General features: G+C 39.2%; 1 protein-coding gene across 5 annotated transcripts in view; it reads left to right on the top strand.

The window, feature by feature from the left end:
• The window catches only part of MYRIP (myosin VIIA and Rab interacting protein), a 211,077-nt gene that overhangs the window by 170,933 nt on the left and 15,099 nt on the right, over positions 1-25,045 (top strand). For 3 of the 5 annotated variants that reach the window (XM_063407319.1, XM_063407349.1, XM_063407310.1), the window contains exons 9-12: positions 3,122-3,299; positions 4,190-4,285; positions 7,760-8,409; positions 16,092-16,331. In XM_063407319.1, the coding sequence (XP_063263389.1) occupies positions 3,122-3,299; positions 4,190-4,285; positions 7,760-8,409; positions 16,092-16,331 (1,164 nt within the window). The remainder of the gene's footprint in view (positions 1-3,121; positions 3,300-4,189; positions 4,286-7,759; positions 8,410-16,091; positions 16,332-25,045) is intronic. The other 2 variants (XM_063407338.1, XM_063407330.1) reach the window with 1 other exon arrangement.

Genomic DNA, 25,045 nt, shown 5'->3' with positions numbered 1-25,045 from the left:
CTGAATTGGAGCTTATTAGAATATTGGTACTTCTTGATCATTTCAATCTCTCCAGATACAAGAACTAAAGACAACTGCAAATGTAGTAGTGAAGAGTGCGAGTTCAACAGCATCTTCCTTTTTCAGAATAAATACAGGGGTGCAGCCAAGCTGTTATCATGCCATTACTTTTGTCTCCTTGAGCCTTCTGTGACATTGAACTATCCTCAGTGAGAAGAGGTGGTACTTCTAGCAGAGCAGTCCAAGACAAATTTTATCAGAAATTCACATAAAGTGTAGAAAAATAATGAGGATGGCCTCAAGCCAAGCTTTGGAGGCACCAAAAGCTTTACCCCTTGCTGTATTTCAACTGAATTTCCTGGGAAAATTTCTTAGCAGGAGTTCTTGCCTAATACCAATTTTCTGCTCCACAGAGACCTTGTAGTAACTATGGAGAGCAGATTCCCTCTGATCTGACCCAAAAGTTTTAGCACACAATTTTTAAAAATCAGCTTTTTGCTATATAAGCTTGTTTGGTTGAGCTTATTTCAGATACTAGGCAACTACACCACATGGGACTGTGTCTACTTCTTCTCTGTGCTTCCTTGTTTTTCAGCTCTTTTCATCCTTCAGGCTGTTCATCTTATCTTTTTTAACTCCTTCAGGCTGTTGTGTCTCTCCTAGTCCTTCTGAAAGCTTTATCTGCCCTGTAGTGTGCATGCACCTGAGCGGTCTTCGAACCGCTCGGGCACTGCTGGCTGCAGTTTTGCTGCCAAAGCATCAGCCTGGGGGCAGGAGTGCCCTGCTTCTTCAGGAGGTTTTGCAGCCCCTGCCAAGTTCTGCCTTGTCAGGTTAAGCTGCTGGCAGGTCTTAGGTGAGTTGAGAGCAAAGAGCAGACGCTGCTGTCACTGCAATGATATCACTTCACTGTGAGGTTTATGAAACGGTGAGCAGGCACACAGGAAGCTGCCATTTAAACAGGAAAGCTGTCAAACATACAGATATCAGAGTCCCAGTTATTGTTTTACGGACTACTCAAGCTCTTCCTGGTGTTGTTCTTCTTAAAAATCCAATTCTTTGAGTAATAAGGGAAAATAGATACCACTGATTTAACTGTAGGCAACTGTAGGCTATTCCTTCTTCTGGGTCTTCAGTATCTCTTCTCTCTCGTGTTTGCTATATGTATATGGAAAAAGAATGTGTCCTCAGAGAATATTCATGGACAGCCACAACAACTTGCTGCTTCCAGTGTTTAACAACTTCAACACAAAGATTTCAAAAGCTGTGGCAGACACCAGGGCTAATTTATTGAAAGCATGGCAAGTTTCATACTTCTAGCTTTACCATGAAGTGAAGTGAACCACAGGACAGTTAGAACTCAGCACAGTTCAGGTGGTAAATTTATGGCAGAATTGTTTATGTTGTCCACCTATCCTGCCAGGATGAAATCAAAGTTCATGAGCAAATTTCCTATAATGAAACAATTTATGTACCTGTATGCATTGCATTAAATTATTTTATTACTTTTTCAGGATTAAGAAGGATGCAGATGATCTTGATCAGTGAAAAATCTAGTTCAAGGTTTGGAACAAACCAAATATACACTTGAATATGGCTGACTTGTAAAAGTGATGCACCTGAAAGATTCCCTATAGTAAAATCACTTTTGAGTTTGTTGTAATATCTCTAAATTTAAAAAGAAATACTCCAATGCATCATATTAGGACCTGTGTCTTTGTATGGACAAGATTAACAAAATTGTGCATTTGTTGAAGTTATAGAAAATATTTTATTCTAGTGCAGTAATTCTGGCTTTTCTTCATAAATTCAGAAGCCAAACTAAACCCTTGTGCTTAATTGTGTTTCCTTTTACTGCTGAGCCAAGAATACAGGAAGATTTGCAGTTAATTAAATCTTCTGGCATGGTACGTGGTTCCCACAGAGGAGCATTTCAGATGAGAGGAGGTGCAGCCAGAAAGTGGTGTGAGTGTGGCTTTCAAGCCAGCAGGACTCCCAGCGATGCTTATGCTGTCCTGGGAATTGAAGGAACTTGAAAATAGCTGAAAGTCAAGTTCTCCTTTACCTCACCTGCACCAGTGCACCAGTGCAAAGCAGACCTCTGATACAGGCAAAGACTGGCCTTTTTGAGAGGAATAGATTTAGTTCTTTTTTTGTAATTTGAACATCACTGAAAATGTGCAAAAAATTTGAGAGTGCCAACTTGGCCTGTGCAAAGCAGCTGAGGCACATGAAAACCAGGCATAGAGAGTCTTCTACTGACTCTGCTGGGAAGGCAACTTGACTCGAGCTCCGAAAGCCTTGTTTCTAGAACTACATATGTGATTTCATATGCAAGTGTGAGTTCTACCTAAATCAGCAGGACTCAAAGCTTTTTAAAGCGGGCCAAATTTAAATGTCTCTTCTGTAACCAACTGACTTCTCTGTGCCTAGGTCAAAACTAAAATATCTGATCTGTTATGTGGAACCGAAGTCAAGTCCGTTCCCCTCAGTAGCAGTCAGGCTGATTAACAATCACAACAGTATTTTACCTTATTATGCCTTGAAATGGGACCCCCCTAGAACTAAATGGATGTGCAATTGTAGGCTAAGTTGATTTCATTACTAAGACAGCATAAAACTGCTCAGCATATTGAGTGTTATGGATATATGTCCTAGCAAACAGAATTCTCCATTAAAATCAGTTGAGTTGCATATCTGTTTCTGGGGAACAGACTGTTTGATTTTTTTTTAATTTTTAACTTCTGCAAATTGTTACACCAGATGGCCTGTTGAGCCAACAATAGATCATCATGTCTCACCACAATGGGATCCCTTTCTGGCTAACTTGAGTAAAGCAGTTCAATATCAGTCCTCACCATGCACATTCCCAACAACTTCACCTTAATTATTTCTCTCCATCTGGTCCATGGTAGTATAAACTATTTCCTGCGTCTTTGCATAGCATCAGAAATGCACATAAATAAGCAATCTAATGCTGAATTCTTTTGAATACATTAAATCCCATTTGTGATGTTAGCAGATCCCACACTTTCGTGGGTAACTGAATACTAATTATGGTAAAGAATTAGATAATTAACTACTTCTATTTTTAAATTGCACTCTTTGATTTTTGATCCCACAGAGGTCTCAGTCTGCATTCTCCCTGGCTAGTGAAGATATGGGCAGTAAAGGACAAGACCCTGCATCATCTGTGACCGAGGCTCTTCGGAGGCAGCAAAAGGGACAGTCCAGGAAGCAGAAGGAACGCAAGCTCTCTGCTCTACCCAGCTGGAAGAGTGTAGACAGGCTAAATGAAACAAGTAAATATTTCTAGTACGAATAAGACTCTTTTTTTGGTTCTCACTCACATGTGGAATAAATACAACTTAAAGCAAGGACCTTCTGATGGGCATTTCTGCTGACCTCTGTGCTTTCAGAGGTCACATGTAAAATGTATATTTGATGTTGCCGTGTCTCAATTTTATTTGGGCTATGTCATTGGTTATCTTAATTTTCTTTTAAAAAAATGAATCAAAATTTGAGTCTTTGTGATAATGATTTTGGGCTGTTACAAAATTTAGACATCTAGTTTGGATACACTTCAAAGCTTCTAAGACACAAGAGCTCAAGGGCCCTTCTTTGTCTTTGGTAATCTGTCCTCCAGTTGAAGGAGTTTGCAGCCCATTGTATCCCTTCCATGGCACAGGGTTCACGAGGTTACACGATGAGCCAGTCATTAAAATATTTCACGTTTAGAATTCTTCCTTACAACTTAATTTTCAACCCTGATGAATTCGCAAATGCAGTGTTCTGTGCAGCCCTACTCACTGGTGCTTCCAGACTAGTTTGAGGAAGCTGTGTGAATAGGAACTTAGCAGACCAGCAGCTTCCCTGGGTCTGACCTCTGTCATCATGCATTAGGTATGGATGTAGATATGGATGATGGATGGTGAGCAGGTTTCCAAGTCAGCTCCATTCCTGAATTAGGACCCTGGGATAGAATGCAATTCCCTGCTTACTTCCAGATGACATAAAGACAGGTTGTAACTGACAAAGATACCAGTGTATATAAGTATCTGAAGGAAGGATGTCAGAGGATGTAGCTAGGCTCTGCTCAGTGGTGCCTAGCAATAGAACAAGAGACAACAGGCAGAAAGTGATGCACAGGAAGTTCCACCTGGATATGAGAAAGAACTTTTTCACTACACAGGTGACCAAGCGCTGGAACAGGTTGCCCAGAGATGCTGTGGAGTCCCCTTCACTGAAGATACTCAAGAACCTGGATGCAATCCTGTGCCATGTGCAGGTTGGTTGGACCAGCTGACCCACTGTGGTCCCTTCCAACCTAACCCTTTCTGTGCTTCTGCAGTTGAGGCTCCTGCTCTTGGGGTGGTCCTGTTTCTACTGCCTCTCTTGTTCTGGCTGATGCATTTGTGAGGCCACAGGAGCGTAGCACCAGGCAACTCCCTCGCTATAGAGTTGGTTAGTTTTTACCCCTACAGCTGCACAAGGGGAAGAGCTGAACTCTCACAGCAGCATTCCCTGGCTCCAAGTGTTGTCATTCTGTGGCAGAATCTGCTTAATCTTACTTCTTCTCTTTTAGCAGCTGTGGAACCCATCTGACCCCTGTAGCACATTGGTTCATGAAGCCGTAGAAGCAGAAAGCTTCTCTCTTGTGGAGTGAGTTCACTGGTGCTGTAGCTCCCACGGCTGCCTCACTAGGCACTGGCAAGCAGAAGCAGTTAAAATGTGTTTGGGTTTGGTGAGGGCCAGGGACAGGGCTGCCCATCTATTCAATTTGTTTATCTGTAATGCCAGTTGATAGCTGGAGAGACTGAAATTTAGACCATTTCAATACTTCTTCTCCCCTGTGAAAGAAATGAATATTAAAGTAGTACTAAAATCTGACTTAACCAAGTATGCATTACTCTGTGAATTCCTTAATCAGCCCACTGTCAGAAGTGTTTTTCTCCTGGGCATTTCAGTGGAAGGCCTATTTTCAGTAAAGCAGTTAATTTGGTGCTTAAATTTAAGAACCCGCTTGAATCCCATTGCATTCAACTGTTGTGCAATTAAGTATTTAACAATTGCTTAACCACAGCAGAACGACAAATTGACCCAGTTTCTTTTTGAGGGCTCTACGCAGGGGATTTGTTCTGCTTCTTTCATCTAAAAGCGACATTTGTGATGAAATTGTGGTGCCTATTGAGCTAATAGTAAATAGCTGATTGTTCTAATATCTGTAAATATGGTCTCACCATCTCACCTATGCAGTAATAAGCAGCTTTGTATTATGATACAGAAAACAAGAGAAATCTCAACCAAGAGTTTGGTGTGGTAACATCAATGGGCTTTTTAGGCATGTAGGCAAAAAGTAGTTCACAATTTATTTTGGTTACAGTTTGTATTGGTTTAAATGGTGACTCAAGAGCCAAATTATGATATTGTCCTTTTTCTCCCCCTTTATCAATAGTCTTACAATGAAACTTCTTAAATCTTTTTCCTTTTCACATGGATGAATTATAGCTTATGCCCAAAGAATTGTGTGAAAAAAAACATTCTTTCAAGTAAGTGACGTCATTTTGAAAAATCAGGAAGGGAGCGCTTGACACTGTAGAATAAACCTGGGATAAAACTAAGTCAGCTTTTTGAATATAGAGTTCTCAGTGGCTTTCTACCCTGTTTGTCCTCTAAGATGTAATCAACTACTATCCTGTCCTTTCTTCAGTTAACTGAGGTTGCTTGAGTGATTCTCACATGGTGTTATTAAACAGAATAAGGGGATGTGGTTTGGGCGAGAAAAAAATTCGTGGCTCCCCATTACATTTGTAATGTGGTGGAGCTGAATTCAATTCCTGCTGGACATTTATATCCTGCAGAGCTGTTGGCTTTGTTTGAAGGAAGGATGTTTTAAGGAAAGTTCTTTCTCTGAGGAGAACCCTGTACTTAGATTAGTTAGTATAGTTGGGAAAAGTAAACAAGCAGAAGTTTCTTATGCCTGATAGCTTGTTTGAAGGGGTTTTTTCCTCCAAAATCAGGGATTACAATAAAGAATTATTATTTCTCCTTGCACACCTGACTTCAGTTATATCACTGGTTGATGACTGCGACAAGACAACTAGTATTATTTTGATTTCCTTTTAAGGAGGATTAAGAATTGTATTTTCTCAGGTTCTCTGAATTGACTTAAAACTTAGAAAGTGAAAACAAGCCAAAAGGATTCAAATTAGTAAGAAATGCAAAAGTTGTCATAAAACTCTCCTAGCTCCTAAGTTTAATTACCATTTAATTTTTGTTTTGGGGGTTGTTTGTTTGTTTGGGTTGGTTTGTTTGGTTTTTTTTGTGGGGGGGTATTTTGGTGGTGGTAATGTACCTCAGACTCTTTTTTTTTAAAACTAATCACAGTTTACTGCATACTAATGCCCTTTATGAACCATTACAGGGAAAAAGTATTCTTTTCATCCTAGTATTTGTAACCATCTAATGCAAAATTCCTAATTATATTCTACAACAGACCCAGATATTTACTGTGTCCATTTGAAAATAGTGATGTTCCGCTTACCTTTTGAAAAAACTAATGGTTTATATTAAGTATTTCTATCGGTTTCTGAAAACAAATTTGAATCCATGGAAGGAATCCTGAGAAGTTCATTCAGTAGGCTGGATTACTGTGTAAATCCATGGCATTATATATTTTGCAAGTGCTGCAGAAGACAGAGTCATCATACATCCACATTTCTTATGAGGAGAATTTTCAATTTTGATTGGAAATCAAATCTAAATTTAGAAGAAATCCAAGTCTCAGAGTTATGAGAGTTAAACAGCACTTTCTTGCCATATTTATGTCTTCTTTTGGGTTTTATGGTGGAGTTGTAAAACATACTCTGACAATGTGGAAGACTACAAGAGTAGTAGTGCTCATGTCTGACAGAAAGCTCATTTGGTATTTAGTCTGGGGTACAACAACAGCAGCCATAAGCAAGAGTCTAGGAGAGAGTAGGACAAAGCAAGTATTTCTCATACTGCCTCTGAGTAGACTCTGAACCTCTAGATCTTTCAATTTAATGACTCTCTCAGCTAGAAGCATTTCTGTATTCAGTAAATTTTAGTGGATTTCTCCTCCATGTTCATAGCCATCTCTGTTCTATCACAGATAATTTCAAACATCCAGAACAACCTTAGACAAGAAGCTCCATAGGTCTGGTATCCGTTGCATCTCACTTCTTTCTTTTGTTTGTTTAGAACCTTGATTTCTCCATCTTCACTTCATGTAATCTAGTAGTTAGGTCGGAAGAGATTCCCCTGTCTCTTTTTAGTGTGTATTCCCTCAGTCTTCTGTCCTCCAGATGGCAGACCTTTGGTTTACTTAATCGTTCCTTGAATGGACACCATTTCAGAACCTGGTACAACCTTTTTTGCTCTTCTCTGATTCTTTTTCCATCTTTCCTTTTCAAAGTGGGGGACCAGAATTGCACACAGAACCAAAGAAATTTTCAAAACTCAGGATTTATACATGCCTGTGTGCTTATGTTCCATAAATCTTCCCTAATCATTCTTTTCAAAAAAAGCTTTTGTCCAAGTACTCTCCCATTTTAGTCATCACCATGACTTCTAAGTGGTGCCTTCTGAGTGTTAGGGCAGCTCGGCTCTCCACGTGGGAGAGTTCATGTGGCAGCAGCACTTGCATTTGTTTGTTAGTTTTGTTGAAACTTTAAATCTGTGATAAGTAATGGCAGCCATTCACAGTGTGATCATGGTTGTTCTTGTTTCCTTTTCATAGCTCCGCCTTCTGTTTTCCAAAGCACTGATGGAAACTGGGTGGCTTTGCAGAATGTCGCTCTGCCTCGTCCTCGAATGCTTGCCAAACCAAAGAGCCAGGTGTTCAAAGCTCTGGAGGACGAGTCCAGCATTGTGTCTGCCTATGATGAGATGGGCTCGGACAGCGAGGATGACTACGACTGGAACGTGGCCTTGAACAAGCTGCGGCGGAGACCTCGACAGTTGCCAGACGACTTCTATTACTCCAGCTCCCAGTATGGCACTGAGTGGGTTTATGGCAACGATCAGTACCAGGCAGTGACCTCCCCCTCCTCTGGGTTATACACCAACACTGAGACACTGTTCTCCGATTCGGAAACATCTTCAGTAAACTCTTCCCAGGAAGCTAAAGGACCTAGCAAACCTCTCTGGTTGCAAAGCAGAACTCAAAGTGATATGCCCAGAATAGAAAAGAAGCACTTCCATGGAGAACTAGATGTAAATTTCAATCCACAGGCAACTAGCTTGGAGTACTCAGACAGCAGTGAGACTGAAGAAGTCCATTATGATTTAGAAAAGAGATCAAGAAGGTGGAAGGAGAACAAAGCTGTTTCTGAAGACTTATATGAAGAAAAGAATCAGGCAAAAGTCAGCAAGATGAATTTAAGTCAGGTAATTGTGTTTGAGCTTACCAAATGTATTCTCAAGAAGAGCTGGGCAAAACTAATTAAGCTGTGCTGGCAGTATCATGTGAATCATGAGTGGGAGGTGGAGTGTTCTTGCAAGCTTTATCTTCCTCATGTCTCCTAAATAAGAAGAAGAAAAGTAGGGTGTTAGACAGGCTTTACCTTTTTCTCAAATAGGCCACTTTCATCCAATCAAAGACATTGTTAATGTTGTAAAATACAGTGCTCTTAGGAAAAAATCCCTCGGGATTTCTCAACAGCTAAGAAATGTTAATTAATCACTTGTTTTGTTCTGCTGGATTTTTTTTTTAAACTCCTGTTTTCCTGGTATAAGAAATAACTCATATGCCTGGCAATCTGCTCTTCAGTGTCTACAAGTATTCTGGTAAGGGATAAAGCTAATGAGCAGCAGAAATTCAAAAAGGGCTTTTTGTGAAATCCAGTCTAAGTGATGTCTGCTTTTAATTGATCACCCTAGGATGAGTTCTGATGTGTTAGGGTGAGTGTTTGCAAACTACATCCTTTTACATAATTTGTCAATTCAATAAGAAAACAAACAAAACTCAAACAAACAAGTAAAAACCCCAGACTGTAATATCTCAAAGTTGGAAAAACTGTTCATAAATCTTAAAGACAGCAAACATTTCTTTTAAATGACAGGTGTTGGATAACCAGAAAACCAAGAAGTCTCCCCTATTTGGAATTTGTCCAGACCTGGGACTGATATTAAGGGATCCATTTGTCCCTCAGAATTTTGTTAGCAGTGCAAGCACTCAAGCTCAGGAGAATATTGACTCCTTGTTCAGTTCCATTTCCCACATCCTACCAATCTTAAATCCTGAAGCTACATCTTTGCTGCAGCAGAGTAATAATAAGCCTGAAGCAAGGAGCTGAGGGCTGTCTTCTCCCTGTGCCTCTGATTACAAGCAGCCTGATTCTTAAAGCTATCTGACCAAATTTAGGATGCCTGGAACAGTTTTTCTTTCCCTATGCTACTAGCCTGTATTTCCTATAGCAAAGCATCAGTCTAGCTGATTGTAAGTCAATATTAGGATTCTAGGATTTCAGCAGAGCTTTGATGCTGGATGTCATTCATTCTGGACCCATTCCATCTACTTTTAGGACAGAGTGTGGGTGTTTGGGATGTGCTGTACTGATTCATTTATACTCATGTCCTCATATATTTAAAATCAACAGTAGTTGAAGGGGAGTATGATGTATTATAATGTGATCTGATGGCATATCAGTGGCCATTATTGACTTCTTAGAGTATCAGGCAAAATTACAAGGCTTTAGAGGGATTGCACAAAGACCGTATCTTGTACACAGACTTCTGCATTTAGCTTTCTGGCTTTGTGTGTTTGTGCATGATCTCTGTGTGTCTGTATTTGTATTGTGGCTTCCTAGTCACAATAGACAATATGCAGAGCATGGAAGAACAGAGCTCATAGAGAAAGTCCTGGAGACATTATAGAATCATAGAATCATTTAGATTGGAAACCCTTTTAAGATCCTCAAGTCCAGCTGTTACCCCTGCACTGCAGGGCCAACCACTAAACATTGTCCCTAAGTGCCACAACTACACATCTTTTAAATACCTCCAGGAATGGTGAATCAACCACTTTCCCTGTGCAGCCTGTTCCAGTGCTGGATAACCCTTTCTGCAAAGAAACTTTTTGTAATACCCAATCTAAACCTCCCCCATGCTCATCCAGGTGAGGTTGGAAAGGCAGGGTGCTTCCCAAACATCTGTGATGGCACTTTAGCAAATTAGTGTGTGCTTCAAAGTGCAAGCTGCTGTGGAAAAGACTTTCCAAGTCTTTTGTGAGTTCCTTTGTCTCTTGTAACCTCTCTGTTGTGCTGAAAGTGCAAGATTTGTGATTCTAACCCCCTCTCCTTTTATTTTACCCATGAGGCTAAAAGAGGCTGTTCCTGCTCTCCTGTTCCCTCAGCCTCAGTGGGGCAAGCACAGGCACACTGCCTCCCCATCATGCCACTGTTTTCAAAGCAATGAAATCCTCACTGGGAAGTTTATGTATGGGTGGGTTTGCATGTGTTTAGTTTGTGTTCGGACACACAGACACAGAGCTGGCTGATTTGACAGCTGGTGCTCACATTTGTAGAACTCCAGCCTCTGGCAAACAAGCACTACTGGCACCAGGAATGGACTACCACAATTTAGAGCAAGGATGTTGCATGGTTGAACAATTCTAGGAAGCAAGTGAAATTGTCATGTGTGTAAGGAACCTGATCTAATGTAGGAAAATGAATTAGCCAGATATGATTTTCATTGTTCAAGAAAATGAGATTAAAGGGGTGCCAGAGTTTCATATACTCCCCAGAATAATGTATTGATCTTGGTAAAATGATTGAGGCAGCAGCAGGGAGAGCCCTGCATAGAAACAGTTCTACAAAATTATAGTGTAGGTGTGTGAAGAACTGCAGACAGCATAGACTTAAAAAAGATTGACTACAGGGTCTTAAACCAGGCATAGCTTTTCATATGATGAGATTATGCAGAGTTTGCAGAGACGATACAACTCTTCTAGACTCTTGTTGAATCTCAAGGTATTAGACACTGAATACTGATTATATGTCAATTGCAGTAAAGAAACATACTTTTTCTGTACTGCATTGGAATATACTCTTATTTTACTGCATTTTAATAATAAGATGATAATTTCTTAACTATTCTGTTTTCATCAGCATTGTAGAACAGTATTTCGGTTTATCAGTCTAAAAGTTAGGGCTTGATTTTAAATTTTCAAATAGTGAAGGTTGGTTTCTTGTTTTCTACTCTCCAGGTTTCTCAGTGAGATGAAAACAAGCCCTTTTTCTTCTTTACTCTGAGTCTAGGGAGTTGTAAGCAGTTATGTTCTGGAAAAACTGCACTCAGTTCATAATTCACAAATTAATTTCTGTTTAAAATCAGATTTTTTTTTACATCATCATCCAGTTCTTAGATTAGGATAATGCTGTGACATGTTTCTTTAAAAATACATTTTAGACACAACAGTGGAATGCCAACTTTGTGACTGAGAGAGAATCTTTTCGTTTAAAGTCTTCAACGACTTAGAAGGGAAAACCTGAGAACAGATACCAAGATGTGCTATATCTCTGGAATTTTTTGCTTAATGATAAGTAAAAGAACAAGCTCCTTTACTGAGCTGCCTGTAAAGATACCATAAACACAGTCATGAAGCAAGATATGAAAACTGTGCTGATAAAACCAAACTCCTGCTATAAATAACGTCTAATTGCTTATGTACCACAAAAGACTTACATTCTGTGGGAACTGAACTGGAAAGTGAAACCTTGCTTTTAATGATTATTTTTCAAAGGGAAACTTTTTAGAAAAAATGGACACTCAAGCCAGCAATCACTATCTGCTTTTATTATTAATAATTATAATAATAGTTGATACTATTAGGAATAATAATATTGATATATTGGCTCCCATTATCTTTTTAAGAGAAGGATATGATTGTTGCTTAATGTAGCTGAAGTTTTTATGTTTCTGATGCAAAGTGGAGGGGCTTAATAGCTTCAGGTGAAAGAAGTGCCCTCATTATGAGCTTGTTTCTTTGATCAGGAGACCCCGCCTGGTAATTACAGCCCTCCTGCCCTGCAGCCAGGTAAGGGGTGAGCACTGTCAGACTGCCTGTTCCAACGGGATGGCGCTTGGGATGTATTCTTTGAAAACAGCTCCCTGAAATCACTCTAGCTCTTGTTGAGGATCTGCCTGCAAACCTCACAGTTTGTGTATTCTCCTAAAAATTTTAGTTTCCAATTTCTGATTTCCTGTATGAAGAGAACTTTCCCTCAGGAATTCATAGTTTAACATGGATTTTGTTCTGGAGCATCCTCTTTTTTTTTTTCTTTCTTTCTTTTTTTTCTTTTTTGTTTGTTTGTTTGTTTGTTTTGGGTTTTTGGGGTTTGTTGGTTTGGTTTTGTTTTGGGGTTGTTTTTTTTTTGGGGGGGGGGTTTTGGTGTTTTTGTTGTTGTTGTTGTTGTTTTTGGTGGGGGTTTTTTTGTTGTTGTTTTGTTGTGGTTTTTTGGGTTTTTTTGGTTGGTTGGTTGGGGTTTTTTTGTATTTTTGGGGTTTTTTTGTCCACTCTGATTACATTGAGTTATCGGCGATTTGTGTGCAAGGATTTGGTCACTATTTATGAGTAAAGGTGTATTTCTTCTTTTCATTGTCTCCTAAGACTTACGCTTGCATAGAAACACTTGATTTTCTTTTAGTGAAACTAGGTTCATGGCTGTGTTAGTCTGCCAGGCCCTAACACAAACTCAGTTTTCAGAGTAAATGGTAACCCTTTATTCTTGTTTGCGATTATTAGCATTATATATTGCTGATAGATGCAAATGGGAGTTTACACAATGATTTGTGTAATGACACAAAAACTTACCCAAAAGAATGAAAACATGAACAGTAAAGAATAACAAATTTAATGCAGCATCTATTAAACGGTAATAGTGGTACCTTTCAGTTTATTTAATTTATTGTTTTCATGGCTGCTAATGCATTTTTTACTTGTCAATCCATGAGAGGTATAATCTCCTCACAAATAGTTTGCTGCTACTATCTGAAAAGCCCAACACACAAGTCAAGCAGCCTGGTATTAACAGAAACCACAAAGAGCAGCAGTGTAAGGTATCATTATCTCTGCATGTATGCAGGAATTAACAGCCCTAACCAATGTAGATAATCCATCTGCTCATTTAAAGGAGGTTGGAAAGCTAAAAAAGGGGTAATAGACATACCTGGGCCCAGCTGTAATACAGTCAGTCCTCTCAAGATGAGTCTTCCCCCAAGAAACAATGTGTATTCAAAACACAGATGTAGCTAAAGCGGAATGAGACCCTCATGAGATGCCAAGGCATCTCATGACTTTCATCTGTGCTGGCAGACCTAGCAAAAAGATCTTTAAATTGCTGTCATGTGTGATCCTATGAAGACTGGTGCTTTTTCAGGATCGAGAGAAGTTGTCATATTGCTGTTGTCAATACAAATTCCTTAGATTAACTAGTGGTGCTTTCCATGGGTGTGCATTTCCATGCATGTGCATTGCTACTCCAATAAAGCTGCTTAAGCAGTTAAAGCTAAGCAGGTCTATTTAAGAAGCCCCCAGAGGACTCATGCATGTCCTGCTGCACAGTGAAGTCTGTCAGTACAGCAGTGAGGAGGAAGTGTGGGAAGATTCACCACTCTGGACTGCCAGCCTCTCTCACTGCTCCACAAGGTTTTATATATATGTATCTGTAAGCTCAGTTAAACAAGAATACCAAATTCTTGTCTTTACAAGCTTGATCTGCTCAAATGTCTGCATAGAATGGGATTTTCTTCTTTCCCTTGCAGACTTGACCTCAAGGTAAACTGTGCTCAATCTTCATCAGCACTGCTAGAGTAAGCCCACACCCCTAGTGCAGAGTTTTAATCCTAAACCAGATGTTTTAGGAGATGACAGCAGGTTTTTGGAGGTACCAATTAAATAAATGGAGATTAATCAAGTAAAGAGGGGTTTCAGTAATTAGCTTAGACTAGATACCTAGCTGTAAATAGCTCAGGTTTAATGAGCTGTATCTTCACTAAACTGTAATCTCATAAAGTGCAGAGTTTAGCTATGCTTTCTATCTTGTATCACATAAATTATGATTGTTCCTTTCCTGGATAAAAATTCGTGGACTGATTCATTCAGCAACAGGTTTCAGGGATTTTCTTACAGTAGTTTAGTGATTTGTCAGTATTGGTCATGGGCAGATTGTTGGTTGGGGTGTAATACTGATATTTGTAATGAGTTGAGGAGTGACGTGCAAGAAATGTCTGAAGAAAACCTCTCTTGCAATTTGAGGGAACATCATTATGATACAGATTTTTAATTTAAGAGGTGAAATACACCAGTCTTCTGCATGTATATAAAAGCATGTCATATTATAAAACTGAAGTGAAAATACACTGATTTGAAATCTTTTTTGATCATTGAACAGCTTTTTAGCAGAAAAAGCTTTTTATTCTGCAAAAGCTGATTGTTTGGAAAAAGAGTTTCAGCATAAACCCATTGTTCCCCTTCCCTGTAGCTCTCAAATTTCTATTTTGCCTTCAAATCCTGATCTTCTAAAAGGGCCTTCTACATCCTGAAGGTGAACTATAAAGCAATAATTTAGTTGTGTAATTGATTGAATTGCAAATAACTGCAGACAAAAATTGTCCAGAACACTGTGAAAGTGCTGAACACTCTAGTACAGTTTACTGCGTGAAAGTTGAGAACTGACATTATGAACACAATGTGTCAATCCATTAAGAGCAGTTCAGTGGCGAGGGTTTGTGAGGGAGTGGGCAGAGTTAACATTTCCTGTGAGAACTGGAGGTAATTGGTTCATCCGTGAACAGTGCTGCTACAGCTGCTCCTGTTTATGTATTTCCAAATGAATGGAAGAGAGGACACAGATTTTAGTCTCTCCAGCAGTGTCTGGTCTGTCAGTATGAAAAACTGAGGCAGATAGAAATAATTTCCTCTCTGAGAATGGCTCCAAATGATCCTTCTAGGCCTGCTGAGATATGCCTACCACTCTGGTCCCAGGCTGAATTCTTCATAGCCTCCTTCTGGGTGGTTTTGCACAATTATGCTCCATTTCAAAATATCTCTCACTTTTAAGCCCACCTAATATCATCTTATTTCATGGATTTGGCAGAAGCACCAAACAAGGTCATGATTCAAAACTTTCTCTCAGCAGTCAGCAAGGAGAGAACATTTCCAGAAGGCAGCAAATGCTATGAGGTGGGACAGGTTGCTTTGGGAGGTGCCTGTCTCTCTCCAGGGACTGTAGTGGAAATCAGGGCAAATCAGGTCCTAATCAGACAGCACAGATTCAGAAAATGAATTGATACATGCCTGGTGATTAGTTTTTAGAACAACTAGGAGATAGTCTCAGATTTTGTCAGGAAGGGCTGACAAATCTATCCCTCTTTCCACCTTATTAAATGCTGGGCAAGCACATAATAAACAGAATTGCAAAAAGATTTTGCTTTTCTTCTCTCCACTGTATTTAACTGACCCTTCAAGTGTTTCCCAGCTTTAAGGGAAGTCCCAAGACTCAGAACGGAAGGTGCTCCTGGAGACTGAACTTGTTCCAAGGTGGTTGGCATTTGGAAAAAAATCATCTGTGTAGAGGATCTACCCATGCAAATGATCACTGGGAAAGCTAACAATCTTAAGCAACATCATGTCACAAAACAGAAGCTTTTCAAAACTTGTTTCCAGCAGTCTTAAAGAAGACCATGCATAGTGCTCAAGACCAAGCAGCCAGGGAATGCAAGCACAGCTGTCAGCTGAAAGCACAACTGCCAGGTCACAGGTTATTTCATTCTCACACCATACTTTTATCTGCACTCTGCCAGTGAGAGATGGTTTTATTAGTTTTATTAGTTTGCTCACAGATACATAGTGATTTTGATAGTTCTTTTTTAAATAACGTGAAAGTAAACAGGAATGATGAATATAATCCAGCAAGTGTTGGTTTACTGGCATTACCTTTTTATTAGAACACTTAGTGTGCTTTCTTTCTAGCTTCCCTGCAGTGATCATACCTGTAGTTTTCTAGAAAGTTGGTTTTTTTCCCTGTGCCTACACAGGAATTATATGTTTTTTTCTAATGTCTTTGTAGGATTTTGATGATTTATCAGAAACAGATATAAGCAATGAGGATCAGCACCATGATGTCAAGCCTGAACTTATGGAGGATGAGCTTAAATCCAGGTTATTTCAGCTTGCTGCTAAAATGAGTGACAAGGAAACATCATCTGGTGAAGAACAAGAGTCAGAACCTGGAATAGATCTGGAAAACCAGAAAGAGAGTTTGTCCTCAGAGGAAAATGGCAAAAGTATTCAGGAAGAGTTAAAGAAGGTAAGTGGTAGTTGTAAATGAGTGGGGATAGTACTGTAAGAGTTAGAATCCAAAAAGAGAAAGTTCTGGCTTGAAAATTGAACACAGTGTCTTAAAAACCCTGAGGTCCTTTGTACTGGTCTGAGCCTGAACTCCTTGTACAGATAAAAGTTCAGTCAAGGTGTGTTTTTGTCTCTGTTAGGAACAGACAGTCTACAGCATCAGTTCCACACAGGGAACTTAGCTTGTGCAACAAAACTGCTAACTGGATAATATTGATGGAATTATGTCAGTTTATACTGACTGAGAATCAACTTACACTTTTTGATTTAAAAACATATCCAGTTTTTCTTTTTTGTCCTGGCTAACCAGACAGTTTAAGTGATTTTTCCCATCCTTTTAGTTGCTGCTCTCTTTGTTCTAGTTCATGCTGATGGCATAGATTCTTCTTTTGTGTCTCTGTCTAAATATTTAGTGTTTCTTTAAAACTTTCCAACCCTGTTACCCTGTCAGCTAATAGGCTTCTGAGAGTAGTAACATTTTCTAATGTAACTGAAATTCAGTGTCAGTTCTGATAGTGCCTGAGATCCTTCATTTGTGCCATTTCACCCTTACAATGAGATACCAGAATTCAGTGTCACTCACAGGATTTACCACCTCCTCCCTTCCCTTTCTGCCTCTGAATTTCTCTTCATATCTTGTGGTGTGCTTGAATTTGGTGCTACAGGAGCCCAGTGATGCCCTTGCCAGTCAAGCACTCTGATTCCTTAGGTCCACTTAGGCTTATTCTAGTCCGCTGCACTTGACTTGCCTTTTGGGGTATTGTATGCACAGCAGCTCAGCTTTGACAAGGAATGTGGACAACTCTCTAAAGGAAATCTGTCTGTCATAATGTGAAAGGTGTTTTATTCAAATTATATAAGGAACTAATTCACTGGAAGGTGAAAATAGGATCAAGTCATCAAGGCAGACAGTAGAGATGCTGTCCAAGTATGCAGGAATGGTGTCACAAAAGCCAGTGTCCATCTGGAGTTGACTCTGTCAAGAGACACAAAGGGAAAAATGTCTTCGATAGGTCCATCAGCAGCAAAAGGCAGATGAGGGAAAGCTGGGCTCACTACTGCAGTGATCTGGTGACAGAACGTGGAAAAGGCTGTTACACAACAGTGTTTTCACCTCAGTTTACAGGTAAGATTTTCCCTCAAGAATCCCAGGCCCCTAACACCTATGGGAAAGCCTGGAGCAGTGAAGACTTATCCATGGTAGAGGAGGATCAGGTTAGCAAATATTTCAAAAAATGGGATGTGCACATGTGCATGGTATCTGATGGGGATGCACTTCCAAGACCTGAGGGAACTGGCCCATCTTATTGTGAGGTTCATCTTTGAAAGATCATGGCCATCTGACACATTCAGAGCTATAATTATTGTTTATTTTGGCTTTAAAAAGGTTTTTAGTAGTCAAAGCAAAGGAGAATGCAGAGTTTTGCAGCTGGGAAATTATTATCTCATGCACCTCTATTAAGTATTGGTGAGGCCATTTCTGGAGTGCTGTGTCCTCTTCTGGGCTCCCCCGTTCAAGGGACCCATGGACACACTGAAATGAGTCCTGTGAAGGGCCACAGAGATGATTGAAAAACAGGGTCACCTGTCATAGGAGGAGAGGCTGAGAGAACTGGCACTGTCTATCCAAGAAAAGGCGGCTTGGGATAATCTCTTCGATGTCTTTAAATACCTGATGGGGGAGAGTGGGGAGTGTTTGATGTGGGGAATAAAGTGGAAATGGAACTCTTTCCACTGACAGGAATGGAAGCAGTGGGCACAAACTCAAATACAAAAAATCCCATCCAAATGAAAAGCTTTTTCACTGTGATGGTGTTTAAATACTGGAATAGGTTTCCCAGAAAGACTGCAGAGTCTGTGTCCTTGGCTACAATCAAAATCTGACTGGACAGGGCCCTGGGCATGTGCTTTAAGCAGAAGAGCTGGACTAAGTGATCTCCTTACGTTCCAAATGTAAGGAGCATGTGACTCTCTAATTCTGAGTTGTTTAGTCATGGATTAGACTGGAGTGTAAATACCTTTTTTATCATGTGTGCAAATACCTCCATGATGGACACACAGCCTTTCCAAAGAAATCACATACAGGCTTTATTGTCAGAACTTGTTAGCAGCATTTAATTTGATTTTTATTTTGTTTGCAAAGGCAAAACAGCAATATCACATTATTCAACAGCATATATGGGCTAGCTGGGTTTATAACATGATGCAAATGAAATCCAGAATTAAAGGCTGTGAAGAGGACTTTCTGAAATGCTCCTGTATAGAGAACTGAGCACAGAAAATGGTGAATGTGTTTGGTGTACTCACTCACCTGCATGCATCTACAAAGTGTTACTGGTTGGTTTTTTCCTTCCTAATTTTGCTATTTCTTTAAAATTTGTATAACAGCTATTTAAAATAAAGCAAAGATTAATATCTTTTTCCTCAATAAAATTTTCTTAAGTTTTAAAAGGAGAAGGGCTTACCATGTTCAGCAAAAAAGGAACGCTTGGAGTTCCTAGTCCTTTATTTGATTTGGATAAAAAAGTTCTCATCATTAATGGTCATATAATAATGTCAATAATAATAATTTTGTCTATAATAAAGAAACCAGGATACTCCAGTACCCTTCGTGGTCTGGAATTCAGCAGAATTGGCAGGGGAACCTTCTCCAGGTGTAGAGAAATAAGCACACTGCTTTCATTCTTATTCTTGACAGTTTTCCTTAAGGGTATTTTAAAATCTTCTGACATGTGCCTTCTCTGAAAAGTTGGCTGGCCAACATCTTACAAGGAAATGCTGAAGATGACAGCGTGTAATATGAGCTGGGGCTGTGGCAGTCTAAAATACAGACATACCTAAGCTCAAAAAGGATGCAATGACTTCAGGATGAGAAGATGTCATATGAAAGACAAGCATAGAAAACCTATTTTCAGGCAACCAGTAATTTTAGATGCCTTCAAAGCCCAATATGCCATCTCTTTAAAAAGTCTGATTGTTGGAGAATTCACTTTGTAGGGATTTACAGATCTTTCGGACTAGCACTTGCCATTATTGGTCAGAGGCAGCCTCCTGACCTGGGCATCAGGTTTCAAATTAAATATACAGAAGCATTAATTCTGCACCGTTAAAATGAGTGCTGGAGTGCCTAGATTCTGCTTTTTATTCCTGAACATAAATATTGTACTTTAGCCATCTTGCTTATATTTTAGCCATGCTGCTTGCCTTTGTTAGACTTAAATCTTCTGTTCTCATGAGCTTATTCTGGAACACTTCAGCAACTCTAAATCGCGAGGAAGTTTTAATTCTCATACACCTGATCATAGGATAAGACTTAAAAACATGTATTGTTTTTAATCACTGGAAATTAAGTACCTGGTGCTTATCTGACCTTCGCCTGTCTGCACCTTTAAAATCTTGGACTTTTGCCTTAATGGAAACTGGGAATCTCATGTAATCACACACAGAGCTGATGTTTTTTAAAAGGGTATTTAGTATGTAATGATCTGAAGGGTGGTAAAAATTATCTGTAATGGAGAGTTAGCTGAAGTTGTTTGGCATTTATAGATTCTCAGTTCACACTTCAAATTAAGCTTTTGAGTTACTTCTGCCTTTAAGATGCAAATTTGAATATGACGACCTTTGAGTTAATTATTTAGTTCATCTGGGATACCTGAGGATTAAGGTTGGTATTAATTAGCACAAGTTAATTTTGGGACTTGGACTTAAATCTTCTTAGATTTTCAGCACTCTCATTTTCATTATCCGTCACTTTGTGATTGCGTAAAATGGTCTTGTGGAGATTCACAGCTCTCATTTTAACACAAAGATAATCCTGCAGCAGATTTGTTTTTATGGAAAATATTTTGTGCTTATGAAGCTACAGAAGTAGTTCATGGTCTTTCTGGAGTATACAGAGCCCTGAAAAATCCATTTGTCTTAGCTGTTCAGTGAAAGGCCATGGTTTTCACCAAAGGCCATGCTTAGGGTAGAGTTGGTCTTCAGCCCGTCTAAACTTCAGGTGTGAACAAACCAAAATTCATATTGTGCAACTTTTGTCTTAGTGAAACAGCTTGTACTAGCACAGTGATTTGCACAATTCTTTCTGTCTTGCTTTTTTTGTTGTTGTTTTTTAATTGGTTGGTTAGTTTTTGCTTTACTCCCCTAAATGCTAAAGAAATGCCTAAAAAAAAAAGCAAAATGTAAATTCCCTTTGCAGTATCTTAATGGTACTGATCCTGAGAGTGGCAAGCATGATAAATGGGATGTATTTAGTTTGTACTCTCGTCCATCCATTCTCCTTCTCTTTTAATGTTTTCATGAAGATAAATTGACTGGGTCTTTATTTCATGTTATATGCCAGAATTACTTCTAGAAGGCGATTTTGGCAGGCTGCATTTTGAAGTCTATTCCTGTGACCACTTTATCAGAAACGATAATGCTGAAAAACAGGTTAGCCACTGCCATTTTTTCAAATTGCCCACATAGCATAAAAACTGAAATAGTTGTTAAAACCTTAGTCGTGGGGTTTTTTTTTCTCCTTCTACTTCGTACTACAACTTACTTAAGATATACAAATTAGCAAGTGACTTAAACTCACATGTCAATGGAGTTTATCTCCTTTTTGCATTAGCTTGATGCAATGTTATGTGTGTAAGGAATTTCCTTAATTTCCTTTATGCATTTACTTCTGCTCAGATAATCTTACAGCCAAGGCTTGGTAATTTTGTTTAAATTCTACTGTTGTCTGTTGACATTACTACATGTCACACTAGCTCTTCTCTGAATGACAGCCTCTAAGGGAGTTTGTTAAGTAGCACAGTGGGATCCTGCTTCCTAAGTGAAACCTCCCGAGTCTCTTGACAGCATGAGTAACAGCATAAATAATCTTTTCATTAAATATTTATGCTTCCATTTTCTGGAAACATTTCATTCTTCTTAGGTTTTAAAAAGCTTTATTTTGGGGAAAGTATGAACTATGAATAACATTTTCATGTTGGTTTTTGCCAGAGGCCTACTTCCTTTGTTTCAAGAGATTACTTCTTACTTTTTCATCGGGTAAATTAGCACTGTTCAACTACTGGTATAATGAGATTGACACTTGTCAGAAAATCTGCCTGGCCTCTCTCTTCTTAGCAAGACGAATAGCCAGTAGCTGTGCATGTGGGTGCACGTTACTGCAGAAGAGAGAGCTCCCTGGTGTGTGCTGGTGGCTGTGCTCGGGGGTGGCCAGAGCTCAGTAAGGGAGGACAGGAAGTGTGGGGCTCCCTGGACTAGGTCACTGGAGAGACATCTGCTCACAGCCTTGATGGAGCTGAAGAACAGCACTGGACATGCACATGCCAGTGAATCCCTCCTGTGTGCCACAGACCTGTTGAAGCATCTTGGCAGGGATGTCTTGGTAGTGATGCTGAAACAGCAGTGCTGTAATACCAAGACTGAGCCTGTGTCTCCTGGTGGCTGGGCTTCTTTAGGTTTTTGTGCTGATGCAGGCACTGTCCTCACAGAAGATGATGTCGGTAGTTTTTGCGATCATTATCTTGCAACTGCCTGAATTCCTAGGTATTTTGGCTGGTGTGTTGATTCAGGCAGGGGTTTATAGGAAACTTCCATCCAGCTTCCTATGCCCAAAAGCTTTATAAGTCTCTGAGTGAAAGTTTCTAAAGGAAAACCACATGGATCACTTCGACCAGAAAACTCAACAGTGTAAGTACAGTAGCTTTACTACATTGTTGCTATTATGGTAGTAATGCTGAACAGTGTAATACAATTATACCTTCCTGGGTTAACAGCTTGGAAGATACTTGTGTGTCTGTTGTTTCACATTTTTGTGTGCAAGATGCTCAGACTAATTCTTGTGTTTTCATGGATCATTGCTTTTAAGATTGTGTTAATTATTTAGGCAGTCTCCCAAAGTCCAGGATTAAAAACTGAATGTGGCAACATTGTAAAAAGTGATCTTTAAGGTTTATGAACTGCAGATAATCTGTGAACAGGATTTTGAATTACAGCAGAGAAAAAAGATTTTGGTTAGGGAAGGTGAAAAGAGGTATGAGACAATAATCTTCACATTGGGCTATTGATCTATTGATCCAAAGTTATAAATGCTCAATTTAACAAAGCAGTCAAGTATCTGTTCAGCTTTAAACTGAGGTTTAAGTGGCTTGCTGGACAAAATTCTATTCAAGGTGTTTCTCCTATGTATTTGCTATAATCAGTCTTTAATATGAAATATCAAGCTGATCCTAAGTTTATTTTGTCAAAATCTGAGTCTTGCATTTCAAGCATCAAGACCATAAACATTTATTTTTTAACTTTTCAAAGCGAGCAGTGATGTTTGTGTACCTTCAATTCTGACACTTTCTGGGCTCAATACAGTTGTGTAAATATGGATGTAGCTGGACCATCTGAGATATCTTAGAGTGTCCCACAGGGCCTTGTGCTGCTAGTCCAGAAGAAACGTGAATCTCCCAGGTCAATGTCATATCTGACAGTTTTAGTTCAAAATCCTCACATACTTCAAGCTGTTTCAAATTGAACTTTGTCTACCTGTGTTTAAAAAACTGAATCAAAGCCCTGTTGGATCTACTGGTGAAGAGCAGAAGAGGTGACACTGCAAGCCCCATGTGACTGCCTTCACATGGGGATTGCAGCATCTTCATAAACAGCTTTTTTCTCATAGTCTCAGTTTTGACACTTGCATGCATGCTTGCAAACCAACTCTGTCCAGAGTGCATGCAAGGGGAATCTCCTTCAGTTCTCCTCTTGCCAAGGATTTGTTTACTTAGGGAGAGAATGTCCAAGCCATTCTACAGATACAGTTGCAGAACATTAGTGAATATTAGTGTAAGCTGCTGGAACAAAATGGTAGGAAAATAGACTGGTTTTTACTACTATTTTGTCTTCTTTTGTAAGCTGCTCTGAGACCTGGCAGTGAAAACTGAGCTCTTTCAGATCTAGCTGGAAGAATTTCAAGGAAGTGCTGCTCCTCAGCTGGAAGATACTTCTGTCACAGCACAGCCATCCGGGCAACTGTGGTTTTGTCATTACTTCAAGGCAAAACCAGACAGTTCAGTTTAAACAGACCTAAGGAAATTAGGGAGATTACTGTAAGCCTACTGCCTGGTCACTAGGGACTTGTACTATGAAGGGTTTTACTTGTTTGTTTTGGAACAGTGAGGCCAGGAGAGGGACAGCAGCAAACAGTAGGAAGTGAACTGGCACAAGACATCTCACTTCACTTAGCCCAGGTGTTTCCCACACCTGACTGTGGCATTGGTGAGGTACAGACTCTTTGGTAACTGCTGTTGAAATTGCTGCTAAGTACACTCCAAAAGTGAAGATAGCTGGCTTTTCTTCTTCTTCTTCTTTCCATTCCTAGTGACACTTTTAGCAATGGTGGAAATGGTATTTTCCCTCTGTTTCATTTTATAAACGATTGTGTGTGACTTGCAATATCTGTCTCAATGAGGTGTGTTAGTCTAAATCTCACAAATAAAATTGAATTAGGCATTGCTTCATTTTAAATATTTTAGTAATAAGTGTAAAATCTAAATTTTATGCTATTATAAATGCTATTATAGAAGCATTTATATATTACAAATGCTAAATTTTATGCACCTATGCTATTTTAATCTTGGTAGTTTCTTTATCCTTGCTCTTTATCCTAAACTTCCCTGTAAGTCTGAACCTATACAGTTGTTAACCTCTGTAGCTGTTAATATAACTTTTCTGCCTTTTTATTTAACTGCTTTCCCACTATCTAGGAAACACAAAAGGCTTTTGATCTTCATTTAAAGCTGCAGTTTTTATCCACTGTATTGCAGCAGGTGAGAAAGCTTCGTTTTGTTTGTGTTTTCTTACATCTCTTATGTAGTAAGAGATGCCATAACGTGATATTGAGGGTTTCCACATTTCCAAATTAACATTCTCAAACTCAGAATGTTTTCCTGGAAATATCAGGCCTGAAAAATCATACCTTATGGCCACAATCACTTATCACTGCAGAAAATTATTTTATAATCACAGCTAATATGTGACACATACTGGCTCCCTTGTTTGGCCTTGTGATGAAAATTTGGTTTTATCACTAAAGAAGAGCAGAAGACAAAGATAAGGTGTGTGAACTTCCTGTTCTCATGTACTCACCTAAGAAATTTGGAAAGAAGTTTTCTGACCGTAGTGGTCTTCAAAAATCTTTATAAGCTCCCAATTTAAAAAATAATCAAAACCCTTAATTCATTGTACAGTTTGTACAGTAAGTAGTTCTCACTTTGCTGCTAGTAACTGTTGCTTACCATTCTTCTAGGCGGAAAGAGGTTTCATATTCTGTGCTATTTGAATCTCAGCTTATGAGGATCACATATTAAAAAATATTTTCATTATATTCCCTGAGCAAATATATGCTTATCTTATATTTTAAAATACCTGCTATTTTTAGTATGTCATACATCATTCTCTCAGTCATAAGTATCACTTTTTTTGTGTTAGAAGTTGATGCCTAATTTAGCAAGACACTTCTTCTCTCAAATTTTTCCTTTTTTCCTTGCTCTTAATTTTGTCCTATGAGTTTTAATCATCTTCTAATGATCTTTATTTTGTAAAAATATCAAAGTGTTTTTCCAGTCATGTAATGTCATCGGTCTATGTCCACTGTAGCTCAGAATTCTGTGTGGATTTTAAGATGTAAATATT

This window comes from Prinia subflava, chromosome 1 (assembly GCF_021018805.1).
Source record: "Prinia subflava isolate CZ2003 ecotype Zambia chromosome 1, Cam_Psub_1.2, whole genome shotgun sequence".
Taxonomy (NCBI): Eukaryota; Metazoa; Chordata; class Aves; order Passeriformes; family Cisticolidae; genus Prinia; species Prinia subflava.
Note: the sequence above shows the minus strand (reverse complement) of the source record. Positions and strands in the feature narration are given on the sequence as shown.